General features: G+C 37.3%; 1 protein-coding gene across 2 annotated transcripts in view; it reads left to right on the plus strand.

The window, feature by feature from the left end:
- LRMDA (leucine rich melanocyte differentiation associated) overlaps positions 1-18,860 on the plus strand; it is a 670,684-nt gene that overhangs the window by 555,648 nt on the left and 96,176 nt on the right. For both annotated transcript variants that reach the window (XM_065639441.1, XM_065639442.1), the window contains exon 6: positions 5,763-5,847. In XM_065639441.1, coding sequence (XP_065495513.1) covers positions 5,763-5,847 — 85 coding nt within the window. The remainder of the gene's footprint in view (positions 1-5,762; positions 5,848-18,860) is intronic.

The raw sequence follows: 18,860 nt of genomic DNA on the forward strand, positions 1-18,860 counted from the left end.
TCATACTAGAAGTTATGCATCACAGACTTTAGAAGGTCAGACTCCTGATGACTTTTAAAAAAATTATTATGAGTATTAGATTAGTAGGCAAAACAAGCATAAAGAAAAAAAAAATCCTTTATTCTACCAATACCTGTCCTTAAGTTCCTGTCTCGTCTCATGAATTCTGGCTATTATTAATAAAAGAAAAAAAAAGGGAAAAAGACTACCTATATTTTCCCTAGGAAATTATTTCTAATGAGATACTTTTACAAAAGTAAATTAAAATGTAATCAGATTGTGCTTGTCTTTTCTATTAGGACTGGTTAAATTACTACTTTTAATTTTCTTAAAAATGCCTGCTGATGAAAGAAAGTCATTCAGATCTTTGTGACATTCAGCAAAATATGAGAAGCACAGTTCAAGGCATGAGACTTGAGACACCAGTGGATGAGACCCTTTTCCTTCCTTCCCACCTTCTGTCCAATACTCATTTGCTGTGTTCTTCTGTTTTTCAGTACCATGGTCAAATGTCTAAAACCAGATTTTAAAACAAATCACTATTTCAATGCTGGGTTGGGAGGTCATCTCAGTAAGCCTGTGGAGATCAGGCAAGTTGTGATAACACCACACATTTGTTTTCCCCTTTCCCCTTAACTGATGTGACTCTGATTTATGCTGGGGGTTTAGTAAGGCAACTGCTGACTCGTAGTTAACTGTGCTTAGCTGTGGAGCAGGGGAGTTGGGAAATCCCATTTCGTCAGGGAAAGCGGTCTCTCCCCTGTGAGAATGCCATGCCACGCCACCTCTTGGTTTTCTGGAACGTAACAGCGTATTGCGATGGGTCACAAACTCAGGCTGGCCCATTTGAGACCTCTAGCCTAGTTCACAGCTAGGGAGAGGAAATCAAGACCTTTTGTAGCCTGCCATCTATAGTGGTTTTGTCGGGTCCTGCTTCTGCGTATTTTCTAGTCTCTTTCTTTACCATTTGTTTCCCACTTCATCCCTTTCTTTCACTGGCTACGTGGTTCCTGAGTTCATGGAAAAGCAAATACATTTTAAATGAAGTTGTTCTTCCCCAAGCGTTCCCTAGGATGGAACGGTTAAAGACTTGGTGTATTGTTGCTTCCTGTAATATTTTCTGCTATCACGAGGCTCTCAAAGACCTCACACTGAAATCAAAGCCCCATTGTGCTTGATGCTCTGCAAAGTCATGGGAAGAAACAGTCCCTCTAGAGTAGTGTTTTTATATTCTCTGCAGGCATGTCATAAATTCAACATAAAATTAATACATTTAAATAACTTTCTGTTATTAGGCAGATTGTTTTCCTCACCACACATTTATACGATTTGTAGAGATATATTTACTCTGTAAACAATTAATTTCTAGTTTGTTATGTCTAAAATTTTGGGGAAAAAAATCTTGAGGAGGAGTTCCATGGAAAGTTTGTGTACATTTTATCACAAACATGACAAAATCATGATGGTTCAGTATACTCATGGGTTAAGATGTGAGTTGCTACATTCAGTGTTACAAAGGGTTTGAATCAAGACCTTGCTGACGTATTGGTACACAGATATTTAGGCAAGTTTTCAAAATATATATGAATTATTGAAAACCGTTGCCATTGTGTCTCTTGGGGAAGATATTTGTGCCCAAGAGATCCAAAATGAGTGACCTTACAGGATGACTTTGACAAGTGTTAAAACTGTAATGAATAAAAACAAACAACAGTACCACAGAACACAAGAATTCTTGATAATTGTGGGTCAAGAAAATGAATATCACGCTGTCCCCAAGAAATTTGCCTCTTCATCTCTTCACATACTGGATGACAATCATATCGCAAAGGAGAAATCCCAAACACTTAATATCTTTCTAAAGTAAGAGATACAAGAGAATCCTTAGTCTATCTCTTGAGCTCCACGGTACATAATGTTTTCTTAAGGTATGTTGGGTTTTTTATTGTTTGTTTGTTTGGTTTTTGTGGGTGTTGTTTTTGTTTCTTCTTTTTTTTTTTTCCCCTGCCACATCTCATTTTGCACTCTACCATCTCTCTTTTGGATGATACCTTGGTCAAACTAGGGTTTTTCTCTGTGGCTTCCTCTGAAAACATTTTGGAATTAAATCTATGTAGCTAAGGAAATCTTTGTATGTATATGTGTATTGAAACAACTTCACTTACCACATGTTTCCTTAAGTGCATTGTATGTCTATTGAACCCTTGTCAGGAACATTCTTCCTGTACTGTAAAATTTATCAGGTATAATACATTAATGCCTACTACAGTTACTGATGTGTATAGGTGTGTAAAGAATTTGTGACATGCCTTAGAAATAAGGGTAAATATGAGTAGAGAAGTACTGGGATACAAATACAAGCTGTATGACAAAATAGAAGAATATAAAGTATCAACGGCTATTAATGATATTCCAATATAGCCTAATATCAAGCCACATCTTACACATCAACAGAAAGTAAAATTTCCTAAATAATAACCCTTGCTTTAATCAAAATTACTCCAAGTTTAGGTGGAGCGGTGATTTTGGTGGGGCAGTGGATGTTTTTGTTGGTTGGTTGTTGTGCTTTTGTTTTGTTTTTCCTACTTCGGCTTCTACAGTATCTGTAATTTTTATGAACATGGTTTGAAAATCATGTACTCTTTTACAGTCTGTCTATTTAGTATCAAGTACAACTCTTAGACAAGACAAGACAAAACTTACAGGTTAATATGAAAAACAGTGATACATCAATTTAGCAGATGTTTACTTAGGTGCATAACTTGGGCTGTGAGTACTCTATTGCTCTTGTAACTTTTATACCTTGTACTATCATATACTGCAAAATTTCTCTTACTATAATGCTTACAAGAATACAAGCTTCTCCTGTAATAATACTGTTAGAATTTCTTTACTGATCTATTTGGTGATCTGTTCCTATAAAACTGAAGCTACCACCCATTTTAATCAGCTTTCCTCAAAGCTATTTGTGGTTGCTTTTCACTGCAACAAGAACTTCTGGTGCATATGTCACCAATACCTGTAGACATAACTGTCGCATGTCAATGCTGTCACTGTCAAAATATTCCCATGAATATTAAGAGTAATACAATTACACTTTGGAAAATAGCTTCGGGCCAAACATCAGTATGTGGTAGAGGAAACAAATAGTTCTCTTTCTGCTGGTGCACAGGCTTACTCAGAAATGTGATTCAGAACTCCAGCCAGTGCAAAACAATCCTAACCCTGGATGATATTCCATAGAATTAAAATTGCTCTAACTGAATGCTTAGCTCAAAGGTAATGAAAACTGTTCTGTATTTGACAAGGAATTATATACTGTACATAAAATAACAGCAAAACACCAATAAACAAACCCTTCTGGTTTTGCTTTTCCTAAAATTGGAAATAAAGCTAAATTGTCCTTTCATTCCAATATCCTTTTTAGAAGCTCTTGAATTTTGCTCACTCAGTGGTATATTGCTGAAAAGGCAAAGTCTCTTCCAGTAATTTTAGGAAAAGCTATCATCAAGCTGTCAACAGTCTAAATTGAGAATAAAAGTACCAAAGAGAAACCTTCACTATTATCAGAGTCCCAAATAAGTACACTTGAATAAGCAGATAACATCTAGAGTGTGCAGTATGAGACCACTTATTTCTTCAGTTTTTCGAGTGATTTACAGGGATGAAGGCTTAAGTTAAATAGTTAGTGACATTTTTCTTCTTGTCTTACCCAGAATGACGAGGCCCAAAGAAAACAGGTAGTTGTGAACAGATGGCTGTTCTTGGAATTCATTTCAGATGTTACATTGCTGGGTGTTAGGGGCATCTATCATCCCTTGAGATGTTATGTGCCCTCAGCTCATATTGGTCATCAGAGGGAAAATTTCCAATACTTCGTAGTCCAGTGTACATTGTTTACAGTTCGCTAAAATCAAAGAATTATTCACTCTAGCTGAAGGGTGAGAGTTGTATCTATGACATCACCTCTCTGAAAAGGAGGGTATGTTTTCACTGGTGAAAAAGCGGAGGCAGGATTTTCTAGATTTGTATTCATATCTGATAAGTAGCATCCTTGCAGTTTAGGCAAACTTGTCCCTCTTAAGGTGTTTGTTCTGATGCATGATGTGTCTTCATGTTATCACCTGGGGACAAAAATGGGACTATAACTATGATCTGACATAACAGCTGGTCTCCAAAAGCAAAAGCTTAGTATACTAATCTATTCAGTCACTTACCTTTTAACATTTTAATATACTGAAATCTAGGAGTCCAACAGCTATGATAAAGAAGGTTTCTAAGTTACAGCCTTTAATAAACTTATTACCATGATTAGTTTTCATTATTGTGGATTTCTGATTGTTGTTTTCAGGTTTAGTCTGGCAATTAAGATTTGAATTAGCATTTAAGCTTTTTCCTCTCCAAAACGTCACGGCCCTGTTTTACAGTTTTGTCTTAACCAGACATTGTAAATCTGGGTTTGAATTCATTTCAGTTAAAAATATATAAAATTTGAGGATATGATTAACTACAAAATGAGAAGTAAAATTGAAGTGGATTCCTTCGATTGACTGTTGGAGTTTATAAGCCAGTATATCAGTAAGGAACAACCTGCATAGAAGATGGCAATTATTTTCTCAAGACTTCCTTTAGTAAATTATCATGAGTTTCAATAAATAGATTAGCTTTTGTATTTCTTCTCTTTATTTGCCTTATCATTATTATCAAAATGATAATATAAAATATTGCGTAACTTTTAGTGGACACTATCATTTGTGTCTTCTATTAAAACTCATTGTATTTATGCACATTGCAATGGGTAGATTGTAAACACTCCAGAGCAAACTCTATACCTGAAACTGGACATGTCACTACCATGACATCAGTCCATCTAACTTAAATTAAATTTCAAAAACTGGCATGATAGTTCATATTCACCTACGTGATTGTTTATTTTCATATCTCCTCCTAACAATCCAGCACTGCTGCTCTGAAACTAAAAAGCAAGATGGTAAATGTGGCTTGGCTTGGATTTAGATTGCTCTTTCCTTCAGATGAAACCTCCAACTGGATGAAGATTATTGCAAACTATAGCTCCACAGTCTAATCATTTTAAATTGGCATGGTAGGATCTTGCAATCTTTATTATAGGGAAAGATTTGGGTTTCCTTTCTTCTCCCTAAACATTTTGCTTTTAAGGATTCTGAGCAAGTCTTCTTGGTACTTCAAATGCATTAGACTTCTGATGTGGGTTCTAAGTGTTTATTATTAACAACTTCTATATACTTGTCCACTTTTTTGCATTTATAGGCATTATAATTTTTAAGAGACCCCTTTGTTTAGCTCACAGGACAGTGGAATGGCAAAATCTTTTTTTTTTGGCTTAGTTTTGGGAAGTATGGTATCTTATTGCAGCTTTCTGTTTTCTGTCTCCTTTCTTACATGTCGACTCACTCATAACTTCCTTCAGGTAAATATTAATCTGTTTCACCAAGAGGAACATTTTTAACATTGCATAAAGATTTCCTGATAATAGTAATTTTTTGAACCTGTGATCTATGTGAAAATATTTTTTTAGTAATGATACCTTATATCAATGTGTAAACTCTTGTGAGTACAGCGACCTTGAAAGATTGCAGGCAGCCTTAACAAAAACAAATTAATCCTCCTTGGCTGGTAACTCTGTGCACCTGTAACCACATCATAGCCCTCATCTCACAGGTGCATCCTCTTTGCATAATCATTGACCGACTCAGAGTACTGATATTTGTTTTATCACACAGGCTTCTAGTGATGCTGCCTCCACTTCTCCAGAGATGCATTACACACCTCTGCCTTTGGGATCCAGAGACCTCACCAATCACAGAGGTATGAACTCAACTTTTATTGGTATGAACTTTTATTGGTATGAACTGCTGCAAGGTGGTCAGCTTTGCTGTAAAGCCGTCTATGTATTAGTTACTGCAGCATTGGTACTCCACAGAGAACACTGTGCCTTTCAAGCACTAGATGAGAAAACCATACCTGTCAAGCCTACAGATTTTTGACTCATCTTAGATAGGATTTAAAGGTGGTCTACTGGGAAAGCAAACAAATCTATGGATAATAACATTCAGTGATAATTTTGTGTACGTGAGAGAAATGTAAAGAGATTAGAGTACTTAAATATTTTTAAGTAGATGACTGCATGCAGCACTGGTAATTTTGAGAGAATTTGTAAACTTTCTAATATTTGTAAGAGAGAGGACTTTTTGGCAGTTTAACAATTTAGAGCTATAATTTTGGAACGTTAACACGTTTTCATTGCAATAAGAACGGATTCTTCTCTGTTTTTCAACATCACAGGTGGTTCAGTGTTCAATTTCCTTTTTCACAAATCCTTAGAACTTAAAAACCCCCTTGGGCAAATTTTCAGATTCTTTTTGTATACCTATGGAGCAAAACGCTCAGGGAACAGGTGAAAAACTGGAACAGTCAGGAAGGGTGCTTTCCAAGTTCTTTCACCTTTGTTCTAAAAAGGAGAAATTTATAAATTTGCAGAATTTTTCAGCTTGAGTTAAATAAATGAGCTTTATTTCCCACATTATGCATTGATATCATGTAACCCATTTGTGCAAAGGCAGTTTTGCAATGTGACTGAAGAAGGATCAGGTGGGAAGGATGAGGAAAGCAACTGATTAAACTTTAATTTGTTGCAGCCTGTATCACTGTCGTTGTGGCAGGGCTAAAGATGGTTGTGGAGCTATGTTCTGGTCTTAGTATAAACTGATATGGCGTACTGGAAATCAGATGTTCTGAAAGTACTTCAGAGTGTTGTATTCTGATACTGAGTTTCTACAGTAATTGGTACTTCTTAAAGAAAAAGGACCAAACCAAGATCTTGGATTTGAGCACACAGCTGGTCTTCAGGGATTAACAAAAACAAAAAAAAGCCCACAACCAAACCCCAACCAACCAACTGAAAAAACAACACACAAAACCCGCCAAACAAAACAAATGAAAATAACTACAACCCTCTACCCCTCCAATTCCCAAGGCATGCATTGTGGCTTTGATTTTCAGGTAAGCATATTTGCTTTGAGGTTGGATTTCCAGTGTTGGATCAAATGGCTAGGGTCTAGTGAGACAACAAGTAGAATTACAGAGTGTTGCAAATGCCTAAGTTTTATAAAAATACATTAAAAGTACCATTAAAAGCCAGGTATCCTCAGATCTGTTTGCTTAGATGATAATGAATTACAAGTGTGACTGATTTTGGGTTCTGACTTGGCCAAAGACTGGCAGCATTAAGCATCAAAAGTTGTGCGCCTGCATTACTGGTTGACTTCTCTTGCAGTAAAGCAGTTGTGTGGCTCTAGTAGCTGTTGCAGACATGTCCATACAGGTGTCCGTTCAGAACTGGAGCTTAGCAGGTTCTAAGTACCACTGTCTTGTCTAGGGCTTGAGAAGACCTGCTCTCTTACTATGAAAGGGGAAAATTATATTCCCCAAATTATCAACTTCTTACCCTTAGCTGTTCACATAATTCTTTATTACTTCTGTCTTTACTCTTCCCAGAAATAGTCTGCTTTGCATGCTAAACATGTGCTGAAAATTTCCTTGATGATTAAGCACAGTTATAGATAAAGTGAATGGAAAAGAGAGTGTCATCCAAAGAAAGGGTAAAACTGGCTCTAAAAGCGACATTATTAGCATGATCCAATAAGTTTTTATATAAAAATGTATATAAAAATATATTCACAAAGAAATACTTAAGACAACTTTCCAAAATGCCAGGTGTTGTAAATAAAGCTTGGAACAACCTGCTAGCAGGCCCTATTAACTCAATCAACTTATTTTATACAAAGAAAAATCTCTTAAGTTCACAAGCCCATAAAAAATTAATTGGAGTCAATAGAAAAATCTCCAAGAAAAGAATGAAATACATGCTATTTTAGATTATGAATGTCTTCAATTTTTTCTTCATTGAATGCTTTCAGTGTTGTAAAAAGTGACTGAATCAGCTGTTGCATATGTAAATATTGGCAGTTTTCAATGCAAACTAGGAAGAAGAATCCTGTAAGTTTCTAAGTGCTTTTATTTGTCCCTGGAGAAATTTGTTTACCAGAATCTGAAAGTCTGGCAAATGGTTTGCTACAACTGTAAAATGATTTTGGTGGGATTCTGAGGAGGACCAAGAGCAAGTTGAAGGTATTTGAATGGTAGAGTTTTACTTTGACATTTCTCACTCTATTTACCTATGAGTTTTGCAGGGAGAGAAAAGGCATATAATTCTGCATGCATTGCATCATGAATCATAGCTTTCATGTTCATGCATTCAGTATATTCTTTCCAGGCAGGATCTGGCTTTTTGAGTTGTTTCCATATTTTGTATAAACAATATCCAGGAATTGTAACAACTCTGTCTCACTTTCAGAACCCACAGAAACAGCATATGACAGTGTGACATCAGAAGGGAAAGATATGGAAAAATCAGTGTAAATACTAAATCAAGTGTTATGATGCTTGAGCATATAAGTACCTGAAGAGAGCAATAAATATTGGATACATGTTTTTAAGCTTTAAAAAATTTGCCATCTTGGGAAACTTGTTTTCCTTTAAATTACTTTGTTGCTTATACCTGCTTTTTTAAGTTGAACCTTTACTTGGTCCCACTGTTCACATTTTTTTAGCAGAAAACGTATTGGACTTCTATGCAGGTTTTGGTCACCTGACAGCAATATGACTTGATTCTTTATGAGATCCAATTGCTGTCCCATTAGACAAGTCTTCCAAAGTGGTAATTTTATAGCTAGCTTTATTTTTGTTTTGATTCCAAAACAATGATCTCAATCTCCTAAGGGTCTTCCCTTGGTTGGTGTTAGAGTAGTATTTTATATTCATTTTACATTATTTTAGACATCAGTGATTTACTTGTGTGCAATTTGTAAATATTCTTTTACCCAGATAAAACAAGTCATTTTAAATAAATGTCCTCCCATCATACAATGTACCTAATTTATTTTTAAAATTTCATTGCTTGTATTGTTCTAGTTTTCAAATTTGCTGATGACGCCACACCTTTCTTTCTGCTGGTCCAGATCTATCTACCATCAAGAAAAAAAAAAACCAGTAACTTATTGTTGTTTTTAAATAGAAATGGCCATGCTCCCAGTACACAGAAGTAATGAAATGCAGTGCATTTTAGTAGGAAGTTGCTCAAAAAACGTTATTTTGTATGTATGGGCCAGGTACCCTTCTGTTCCTTATTGACAGTTTATTACCTAGGTACATATAAAATCTTAAAATAGAGCTTTCAATTTTTAACATAGTTGAAATTTATGGAAAAAGAAATATAAAAATTGTAAAATTGTACTTTTAAGGATGATTTGCTTGATGTGTGGAAAAGGCTCCGCACTCCACTCAGGTTGTATAATCCTTTTTCATAATGGCATCTTTGGTAAGGAAGTTCCTTTGTTACATGTAAGTATTCAAACCCAAATTGCCTTCCAAAAAGAACAGTGCTTTCCAGTTGGTGGGTCAAATAGTAATTTATCATTCTATCTTTTGAGAAGCAATATTACTAAATCATGGCTATCATGAAACTCTGTTTTTCCCATATTAAAAAAAAAAAAGTGCTGAATGCCCTTTGTATAAACAGCTATTTCATAACATTGTCTATTACCTGATTTACTTGAAAACCTATTCATTTGATGAAGCCATTTGGTTTCCAGTAACATTTTACAAATTACTCCTTTTCTTGCACTCTTGTTTCTGGGAACAACCAGTGGTAAGTCTACCCCATAGCTTACTGGTAAAAGGAAGAAGTAGCAGTTTCCATTAAAAACTAAGCCTGTATTTATGTAAGCAGTTTTTAGAGCCTTAGCTTGGATTTATGCCAAGGTTTAATAGTTCCAATCTATTCTGGCTTGTAAGAACTTCCTGAACAAATCCACTGTCCTGTTTTGGTGTCTATTCAGTTAATTATCCAAGTGTTCTGGTATGAACACACATTATGTTTTCTCATTTTATATTTGGATGATGAGTGCCCAAATGGAAAATTATTATTTATTCTACCAATATGTTTGAATCATGACAGACTCATTTTCTTATTTTCTGAAACAGTCCAATCTGAGTTTGGAAGTCATAAACTGCATTCAGAAGCAATGCCCAGAAATTCAGGGACAGAATATTTTTAAGCTTCCTATTAACACTCTGGAGGTAATTTTATAAAGCATTTTTGAACAGAGGAAAAGAAGAGGTTCTTTTTGCTTTCAGTTTATCTTTTTGTCTAGCAGAGGTGTGCTGAAGTTTTGCTTGGGAATGGGTTCTCTCCAAACTTCCACATTCCTAACCAAGCAAAAGCATGTAGAGATCTATATAAATAATCTGTTAGAGAAACACGTGAACTTGATTTTTTTTTTCCCCTCTGTGATCATTATACTGTACAATTGTACTCAGAGTGTTGGCATATTAAATTTTCAGTAATGACTGGTATGACTAGACAGAGTGCATTCTGACTGATTTTTAGCATGTACCATATATGAAAGCCAACTACTGGCTTTGTAGGAGTTGAGATATGCACTAGGTCAAGACAGAAGTGTACTTTATAATGCACAACAGGCATTGGGCCATCCAGTTGTGCTGGAATTTACAATCCAATAGATGTCAAAGGAGAGCTACTACTGTCAAAATTTGGTGTTGAAGGGAAAAGGTAGCATTTTTGGAGAGCCAGAAGGAGTAATATAATTGATGTGATGTGTTTAAGCCCCAAACTGTCCTCTGGGATTTACCTGTTCTACCTCAGTTAGCTCAGCCTGCTCATACTTCAGAAATAAATATTCTCAGGTTCATCTGGAACTAATAATGTATGTTGATTCTTCAAGAGTTGGGTCTAGAGTTTTAAGATAATACTTTTAACTTTCTGAAGTGAATTGTAAAATTGACACACACTTCTTAATAACAAATGTTAACACACAGTTCTTATTTTTGAAGGCTTTCAAATCAGTACACATGCACTCTGAAAAGCCATGCTGTCTTTAAATCGCAGACATAAAAAGAAAAGCAAATCGGTTTGCATAAAAACTTACTTCCAGAAAGATAATTATCCTGTTTATATTATCATTGCAGTCTTCTCTGTTGTTGTTATTGACACAGTTGTTAGGTACTCATTGTATTTTCAAGCCAGAGGCTTATTTAGAGTTTGAAATTGATTGCTGGGAAAGTCACAAAGCAATTTATGTAGCAACTTATCATAATTAGTTAGTTTCCTTAATGTGAACTGCACTTTATGCTTATCAATTGATTTTTTTTTCTGTATATCTGCATAAAGCAGCTTATTGTATGCTGTCCAAAAAGAGAATAAAAATAATTTAAAAAATCTGTGGGTTGTACTTTATCATTCAGTTAGTCTAAGGAATCCTAAACACTTTTTAAACAAAAGGTGTCTATGTATATATGCGAAGTATTTGCTTTAACTTGTCTAATAACTAAGAATGGGATCAATAAGAGAACTGCAAGCAGATGCAATACATGGAAGCTCTGTATCAGGCAGAGATGCTGTGAATAGAGAGAAATTTTCTTTGTTCACTTACTGACGTGTCCTTTGAAAATACCCTACTTTTCAAACTGCATGATATCATGGTCGGTGATAGACTGCATACTTTTTAGGCCAGGATCTTCTGACTATGAGATGAATAACCTTAAAACAAACCAAAAAAGTTCACGGTAGCATGTAACAGGCAAGATCATATTTTCCAGGGGCAGAAACACTCAAAAATAAACTATGACGTTTCCTATTAATGCCAGGAAATATATCCCAACAGTGAGTTTTGCTGTGCTCATGACCTAGCCCCAAGGGGAGTGGGTAAAAATCCTCCTTTTCTGGCACTATGGGAGAAGACTTAAATATGGAGCCTGTTATGAAAAAAAAAGAAGAAAAAAGAAAAAAAAATCTTATTTGGCTTGCCCGTATGAAATGAGAAATTGGGTTCTAGTGTCTTGCTTAGTTTTTCGGTTTGAGAGATGGACACTAATGGAAGCATGAGAGACATGGGAGAAGCACAGAAAGCAAGGTGATGGTCAAGATGTGTGCCAATGTGAGGGAAGACTTGTTTAAGAAAAGATTTTGTTTTCCTGTCTTAGTTTCCCTTAGTTAAAGGGATTGGAAAGAGAAAATCTGTCGGAGGTGCATTGGAGTCCTTGCAGTCTGGAGATGTGAGAAGATAGTGTTAGATGTTTAAAGAGCTTTGTTGTGAGCTGTTTCTGGTGCAGATGAAAGGCACACCAGGCCTTTCTCGCAGTCACTGCGCAGTGGCCCCTGCTTGTGCCCGTAGACCTGCCAAACCTTACACTTGGAGATGAGATGAACGGCTCTGGCCAATGTCTGTTACTTCAGTGGTGCAACTAATTTCACACCTCTGTGATTTTTCCCTTCCTCACTGCACTCTACTGTCTCCTCAGTTTTTCTGATGTGGCTGCTTTGCAGGGAGAAGAATAGGTAGATGGGATGAGTTGAAACAAGGTAGGTTGGGAGAAATGCTTGAAGACACGTGTCCTTAGAGAGGTTTACTGCCATAAAATGCTTCCATCTGATAAGAGAAGCCCACATGTAGTAGTATCTGCCCTGAGTCTGCAAATGCATTAGACATCTGTCCCTACTGTGTGAATTGAAGCAGAGTCACAGATGTTGCCTTTCAAAGGAATTGAGAGGTCTGGTGCACATACATGGGATCCATTCAGCTCTCAGCCCTGGAGAGGTTTATTGCTGGGCAGTAATGAATGTGCAGATTAAGGAATGTCCCATGTAGTACCTTTGCTGAGCCCTCATCTATTTGTTTACTGGAATAGAACCACCACCAATAGCAGTGGCCTTTTGTGGACCAATTCACCTCACTTGATCAGTAGTGAGTCTCTGCCAGCGCCTGCATTTTTCTCTGTAAAGCACAAAGAATTTCCCAAATGTGGAATAAATTGTGGTTGGATTTGAGTGTGACCTTGACTAATATGGTTCAAGAAATACATTTTCTGGGTCATTGGATTCATGTTCTTGTCACTTAACAAGGTCAACAATTTCTTGTCTGTGTATACAAGGAATGTTGGGTTTGAATCTGGATACTGTAGATTATTAAAACTTTGGCATAAAAAATGTACTGTTGTATATTGCAATAATGAGAGCAACTGGTCATGTGAAACTAGGGTGGGGATGATATATAGAGTGACTTGTGGTATTGTGCAAAGTCTTTCTTGATGGCCAGAAAAGTTAAATTTTCATTTTGAATGACAGCATATATTAATTTGTGAAGGTTCTCTGTGTTCTGTGGTTTGAAAGTGAATCCAATGGGTGTGACTAAGCTGACCAGAAGTAAGTTCAAGGAGGATCACTTCCTGGAGTGCTGTGTTTCTGTGGGAGTAAAATAGGGGCGTTTCTCTGCAGCAAGATTTTAAAAGACAAAAACAGAGTAATTAAGTGGTTAATCAAATATAGATTAAAATTTTATTAAATATCTAAGGAATTGGGCACAAAATCCACATTCTACATCTAATGGGAATTAGGAGCCTAAGACTGAGGCAGCTTTTCAAAACTGTCAGCATTGTTTTTCCAAATATTATAGAGACTTTCGTTTTTCCACAGTGCACATTCCCCGATCTGGCTGTTGAAGCCCTGACCGTTTTCCATATTTTTGTCACTATTCCCATAATTTCTGAGGTTTTCATTGCAGCTTTTTCTGTATTTGCCAAAGCTAACCTAGCTGTCTGGGCCCCAGTCACCCACAGAAGTGTCACATCAGAGGAAATATGATTAATGAGGAAAAAACTGTAACTTCATATTTTTGGGTAGACTCAAAAGTGCCTGATGTTTCACAACATAGCTCATTTTGTCATGCTGGCAATAAGAAACCATGAGAATGCTCGAGCTCCAAGCAGAATGACTATAAAGTGGCAGAAAAACAGAAACCATTGGCTTCTATAAGTGGAAACTTGAGATCCAAAAACTTAAACCTATCTAAAACCTTTTTTAGATGTGTAGGAGAGCAAATAATGCATTAAGTCTGCAACTCGCAATTAAAAAAAAAATCCAGTAAATTTGCCACTTGGCTTTATAATCTTTTACAATAAAGGAAGGGCAGTCATGGGCTGCAGTATTACAGCCCTTCCAGAGAAATCAGGTTCAAAGCACACACAGTGCTGTGCATATACAGTCTCCTGAGAGATCCCCATGTTTAGTTAGCACTCCAGCCTAGACTGTTTTTGCAGGAGTCCTCCAATTTTATCATTCAGGCATTTTTACAGCCTCATTGGAACAAATAAACAAACATCTGGAATCATGTGGTATATTTAATTAAAAACTTTTTGTTTGGCCAGAAATAGTAAAATCATGAAAAATTGCCTGTCTCTGAGCTCGGAAAGGCCAAATGAAGAAGCTGTTGGCTACAGACAGTTTTACAATGTATTGAAATTCATAGATATACACACCTGCTACAAGGCCCCCCCTTTATTTTGATTCATAACCATTAATGAGTGTTTAGTGTACATATTGGAACCCTTGTTTAAATGGGAATTTACTGCTTTTAATAACATATAGACATGTGTTGTTATATTCTATATAGCCTGTACTGTTCTGTAGTACACAGAGAGGATAAAGCTTTATACTGTTGGTTAAAAAAATAAAATCTTTACAGTACATGTTCCATTTTAATATTGTGTTATATGAGCATATTTTAATTCCAGAGGCAGTAAATATCTGCCCCATGCTAAGAGTTGGTATATCAAATGTTGGAAATGTGAAATATGGTGTTTTCTCATGAAAATTAGAGTCTAATGAAAATTTAAATTCTTATTGTTTCATTTAATGCATTTTTTTAGGAAAATTTCAGGAGACTCTTGGTCCTTTTGCAGACAAAACTGCCTGCTGTCATCTGAGCTATTACTATGTGGTCACAAAATATTCTACAAACTAGGATTATTATTCATGAAAATGAATTTGCCTAAGGGACTGCTGCTATTTTGGATGCACAAATATAGGCCTTTGAATATATGTGATATAGAATCTTATTTTTGAGCTTGCACATCTTAGTTTCTAAATAGCTGTACTCTTTATTGAGAAAAGGAAAACGACATGTACACACAAAGTACTACTGCATCTGAATACTGTTCACAATTCTTCATATTGCTTATGGTTTAAATCATTTGGATGTTCAATTTCAAACTGCATTTCTCTGAGGATTTAGACTTCTTAGCAGGAAAGGATGCTTAAGTGACCTTGGCCGCTGTCCTGTGTTTAGTGTTACTGAGCTGAGTGAAGGGGACGTGGGTCTCATCAGAAACAAATAGTGAATACATGTAAAGCCTACTTCAAAATTGAGAGGAGAAGTTTCCTGCATAGTCGGAAGGGCAGCCATCTTCACAGAATCACAGAATGTCAGGGATTGGAAGGGGCCTCAAAAGATCATCTAGTCCAATCCCCCTGCCGGAGCCGGAACACCTAGGTGAGGTTACACAGGAATGTGTCCAGGCGGGTTTCGAATGTCTCCAGAGAAGGAGACTCCACAACCCCCCTGGGCAGCCTGTTCCAGTGTTCTGTTACCCTCACTGAGAAGAAGTTTCTTCTCAAATTTAAGTGGAACCTCTTGTGTTCCAGCTTGAACCCATTACCCCCCCGTTGTCACTGAGAAGAGCCTGGCTCCATCCTCGTGACACTCACCCTTTCTATATTTATAAACATTAATGAGGTCACTCCTCAGTTTCCTCCAAGCTAAAGAGACCCAGCTCCCTCAGCCTTTCCTCATCAGGGAGATGCTCCGCTCCCTTCATCATCTTTGTTGCCCTGCGCTGGACTCTCTCCAGCAGTTCCCTGTCCTTCTTGAACTGAGGGGCCCAGAGCTGGACACAATATTCCAGATGAGGTCTCACCAGGGCAGAGTAGAGGGGGAGGAGAACCTCTCTCGACCTGCTAACCACCCCTCTTCTAATACACCCCAGGATGCCATTGGCCTTCTTGGCCACAAGGGCACAGTGCTGGCTCATGGTCATCCTGCTGTCCACCAGGACCCCCAGGTCCCTTTCCCCTACACTGCTCTCTAATAGGTCATTCCCCAACCTATACTGGAACCTGGGGTTGTTCCTGCCCAGATGCAAGACTCTACCCTTGCTCTTGTTATATTTCATTAAATTTTTCCCCGCCCAACTCTCCAGCCTGTCCAGGTCTCGCTGGATGGCAGCACAGCCTTCTGGCGTGTCAGCCACTCCTCCCGGTTTGGTGTCATCAGCAAACTTGCTGATAGTACACTCTATTCCCTCATCTGAGTCATTGATGAATATATTGAATAATACTGGTCCCATTCTTAACAGCAATGAAACTATTTTGTTCCCTTGTGTGTTGGTTCTTTATGGTGTGCACATCTTGCTGTAACATGTACATTTATTCTGAATTACGAACAGCCAAAAAGATGCAATGTATTTTGCATTTCTTTATTCGGTGTGTGTGCTTTGCTAGGAGTTGGTGAAGGTTCTTTTCTTTAATTTTGCCTTCAGGAGATACACAATATCTTTGTATGATTTCATTGTGTGCTTTTACGCAAGAAAAGAAAGTTGTCAACATCATATAGGATATGAATATCTGTATTTATGATCTAATGATATGTTTGTTCATCCAAGTTTCTTTTAGAGATCTGAAAGCAAATGTTAAGTAGGTTGATGATTTCCCTTTTTCATCTGTTTTGTGAAGTTTTTGTGTTTTGTTAGTAGCCTCAATGCTAGAAAAGTAGCATGACATCCTTCATTAGCTTTGTATGCCCTTGAGCAGAGAAATCACACCTGCTAAGAAGAAAGGGAGGAGACAGAGAGGTAAACAATAATCATAAGCACATGAAATTCTTTTGTGTCCCTTACCAAACAGACGATGACTTATCCTTTTTTTGTCAATACTCATTGCGTTGCCTTTTACAGTTTGAGAGATTTTGAGAGTTATTTCTATTTACACAGGATGAAATTCTTTTATGGCATGATTGACAACATTGGTGTGTTTTGTAAGACCCTTTTAAGAAAGCTTGTCTATGACTCTAAAGTGCCTAGTAAACCTAGGCAACCACCTGAAAGACCCCCCACCTGTGGCTGCATAAAACTGAAATAAAGAATGGAAAATAACCCATTGAGTATGCACTTTCTCACCTACTGAGAGCAAAATGCAATGCAGTGCAATTTTAGTACTTGCATGCCACTGGGGAAAATAGACTCCTAAAATCACATAGTGAAGCACTGGAAAAAACTCAGCGAATTTGTACTAAGTGCTATGTTATAAAACCTACAGAACCGTAAGCTTTGCTTCTCAAGTGAAACAGATTTGTATTGCAGTTCTGTTAGAATGCCTACCAAATGTAATGATCGTATTTAGCACAGTAGGCTGAAAAAAATGTAAGGCTGGTGAATAAGAGTCCTTTCACAGGAATGCCATACAGAGGGGGATCCAAGCAACCCTTGTGACGTCTACTTAAAGCCTCAATTTGTTTTCTTTTACTTTTGCTCAGTGTTGGGTCACATACAGAGAGATGGAAAGATCACATGGCCCAAGTTAGGTCTTTCAAAACCATTAGTAGTGGTAGACGTGGCTCATTGGAATTAACGGAGGACTAAATTAGTGCTCATATCTGGTCAGAATGTGTACCAAAACCACAGGGCTCCCATGCCAGTGTGCTGGATTTCCCCATGCTGGCTTAGCTTCCTCGCCACCAGCAGCTGCAGTAGTGGCACCCGTAACATCTTTAGCACTGTATTTAGTCAAATATGTGCTTAGAAAAACTGCACCATGAGGGGGAAGAAAGAAAGCAACTTTGCAGTAAAGAGACTAGATATCATAGAATGTCCTGAGTTAGAAGGGACCCACAGGGATCATTGAGTCCAACTCCTGGCCCTGCATATGACAACCCCACAGTTCACATCATGTGTCTGAGGGTGTTGTCCAGTCTCTTCTTGAATAGTGCCAGGCTTGGGGCCGTGGTACCTCCCTGGGGAGCCTGTTCCAGTGCTCAAATATCCTCTGGGTAAAGAACTATTATATCATTCAAAAGCAATTTGGTGCTGTCTAATGCCATTGGTGCTGTCTAATGCCAGACACTACTGATGTAAAGTACATGATGTGTTAAGAAAAAGAAATACCAGGTGAAATTACAGTAAGGTAAAAACGAGATGCGTAGACATCTACTAAGCTGCTAACTGTGGATGTGAAGTTTGCCTCTGCCCCATAATCTCATGCTAGAACGCAATGGCAGCAGAAACATGAAGGATAGCTGAAGGAGTCCCTCTCTTAGCTGTAAATCATTGCACTGCTTTCTTTTCACTTTTGTTCCACTCTGTCATTATGAAAAGTAATTCCTTTACCAAGGTGAGTTTAATACTAAAGTGAAAGAGAAATTGTCAGCTAAGCTTTTATTATTTTTTTAAATCTGTTTGCAGTAAAGGAGTATAGTTATTTTATTCGGTGGTCCCACAAGCTTCAAAGGAGAGAGTGCTTCGTCAATATCTGTGAATTCTTTTGTTCTGCTAAACCTTACGTGCTGTTGAGGTTTTTTTGTTTTGTTTCTGTTGCCTATATGTTTAGAGAAGAAGTGACCTAGCAAAAAGCAATTGAAAGAATGACATTCATTTGGGAGATAGATTATTCAGGCAGAAAAAGTTTCCATGAGAAGTTAAAATATGAATTGCATTTTGGTAAATAAAAAAAAAGTCCAAAGTACAGATATGTTCTGCAGAGTACAAAGAAAACTTGGAAGACCTCTAGTAGTGACTTGGTCAGTGAGAATAGATGCAAATTTGCTGTGGCTGCTACAGTAGCTAGAACTGCCCTGAGTGGGAGATCCAGGTTAGAAAAGTGACAATGAGGAAGGTTCTTGTAACCTTAAGTTGTC

Source organism: Caloenas nicobarica, chromosome 7 (assembly GCF_036013445.1).
Source record: "Caloenas nicobarica isolate bCalNic1 chromosome 7, bCalNic1.hap1, whole genome shotgun sequence".
Lineage (NCBI taxonomy): Eukaryota > Metazoa > Chordata > Aves > Columbiformes > Columbidae > Caloenas > Caloenas nicobarica.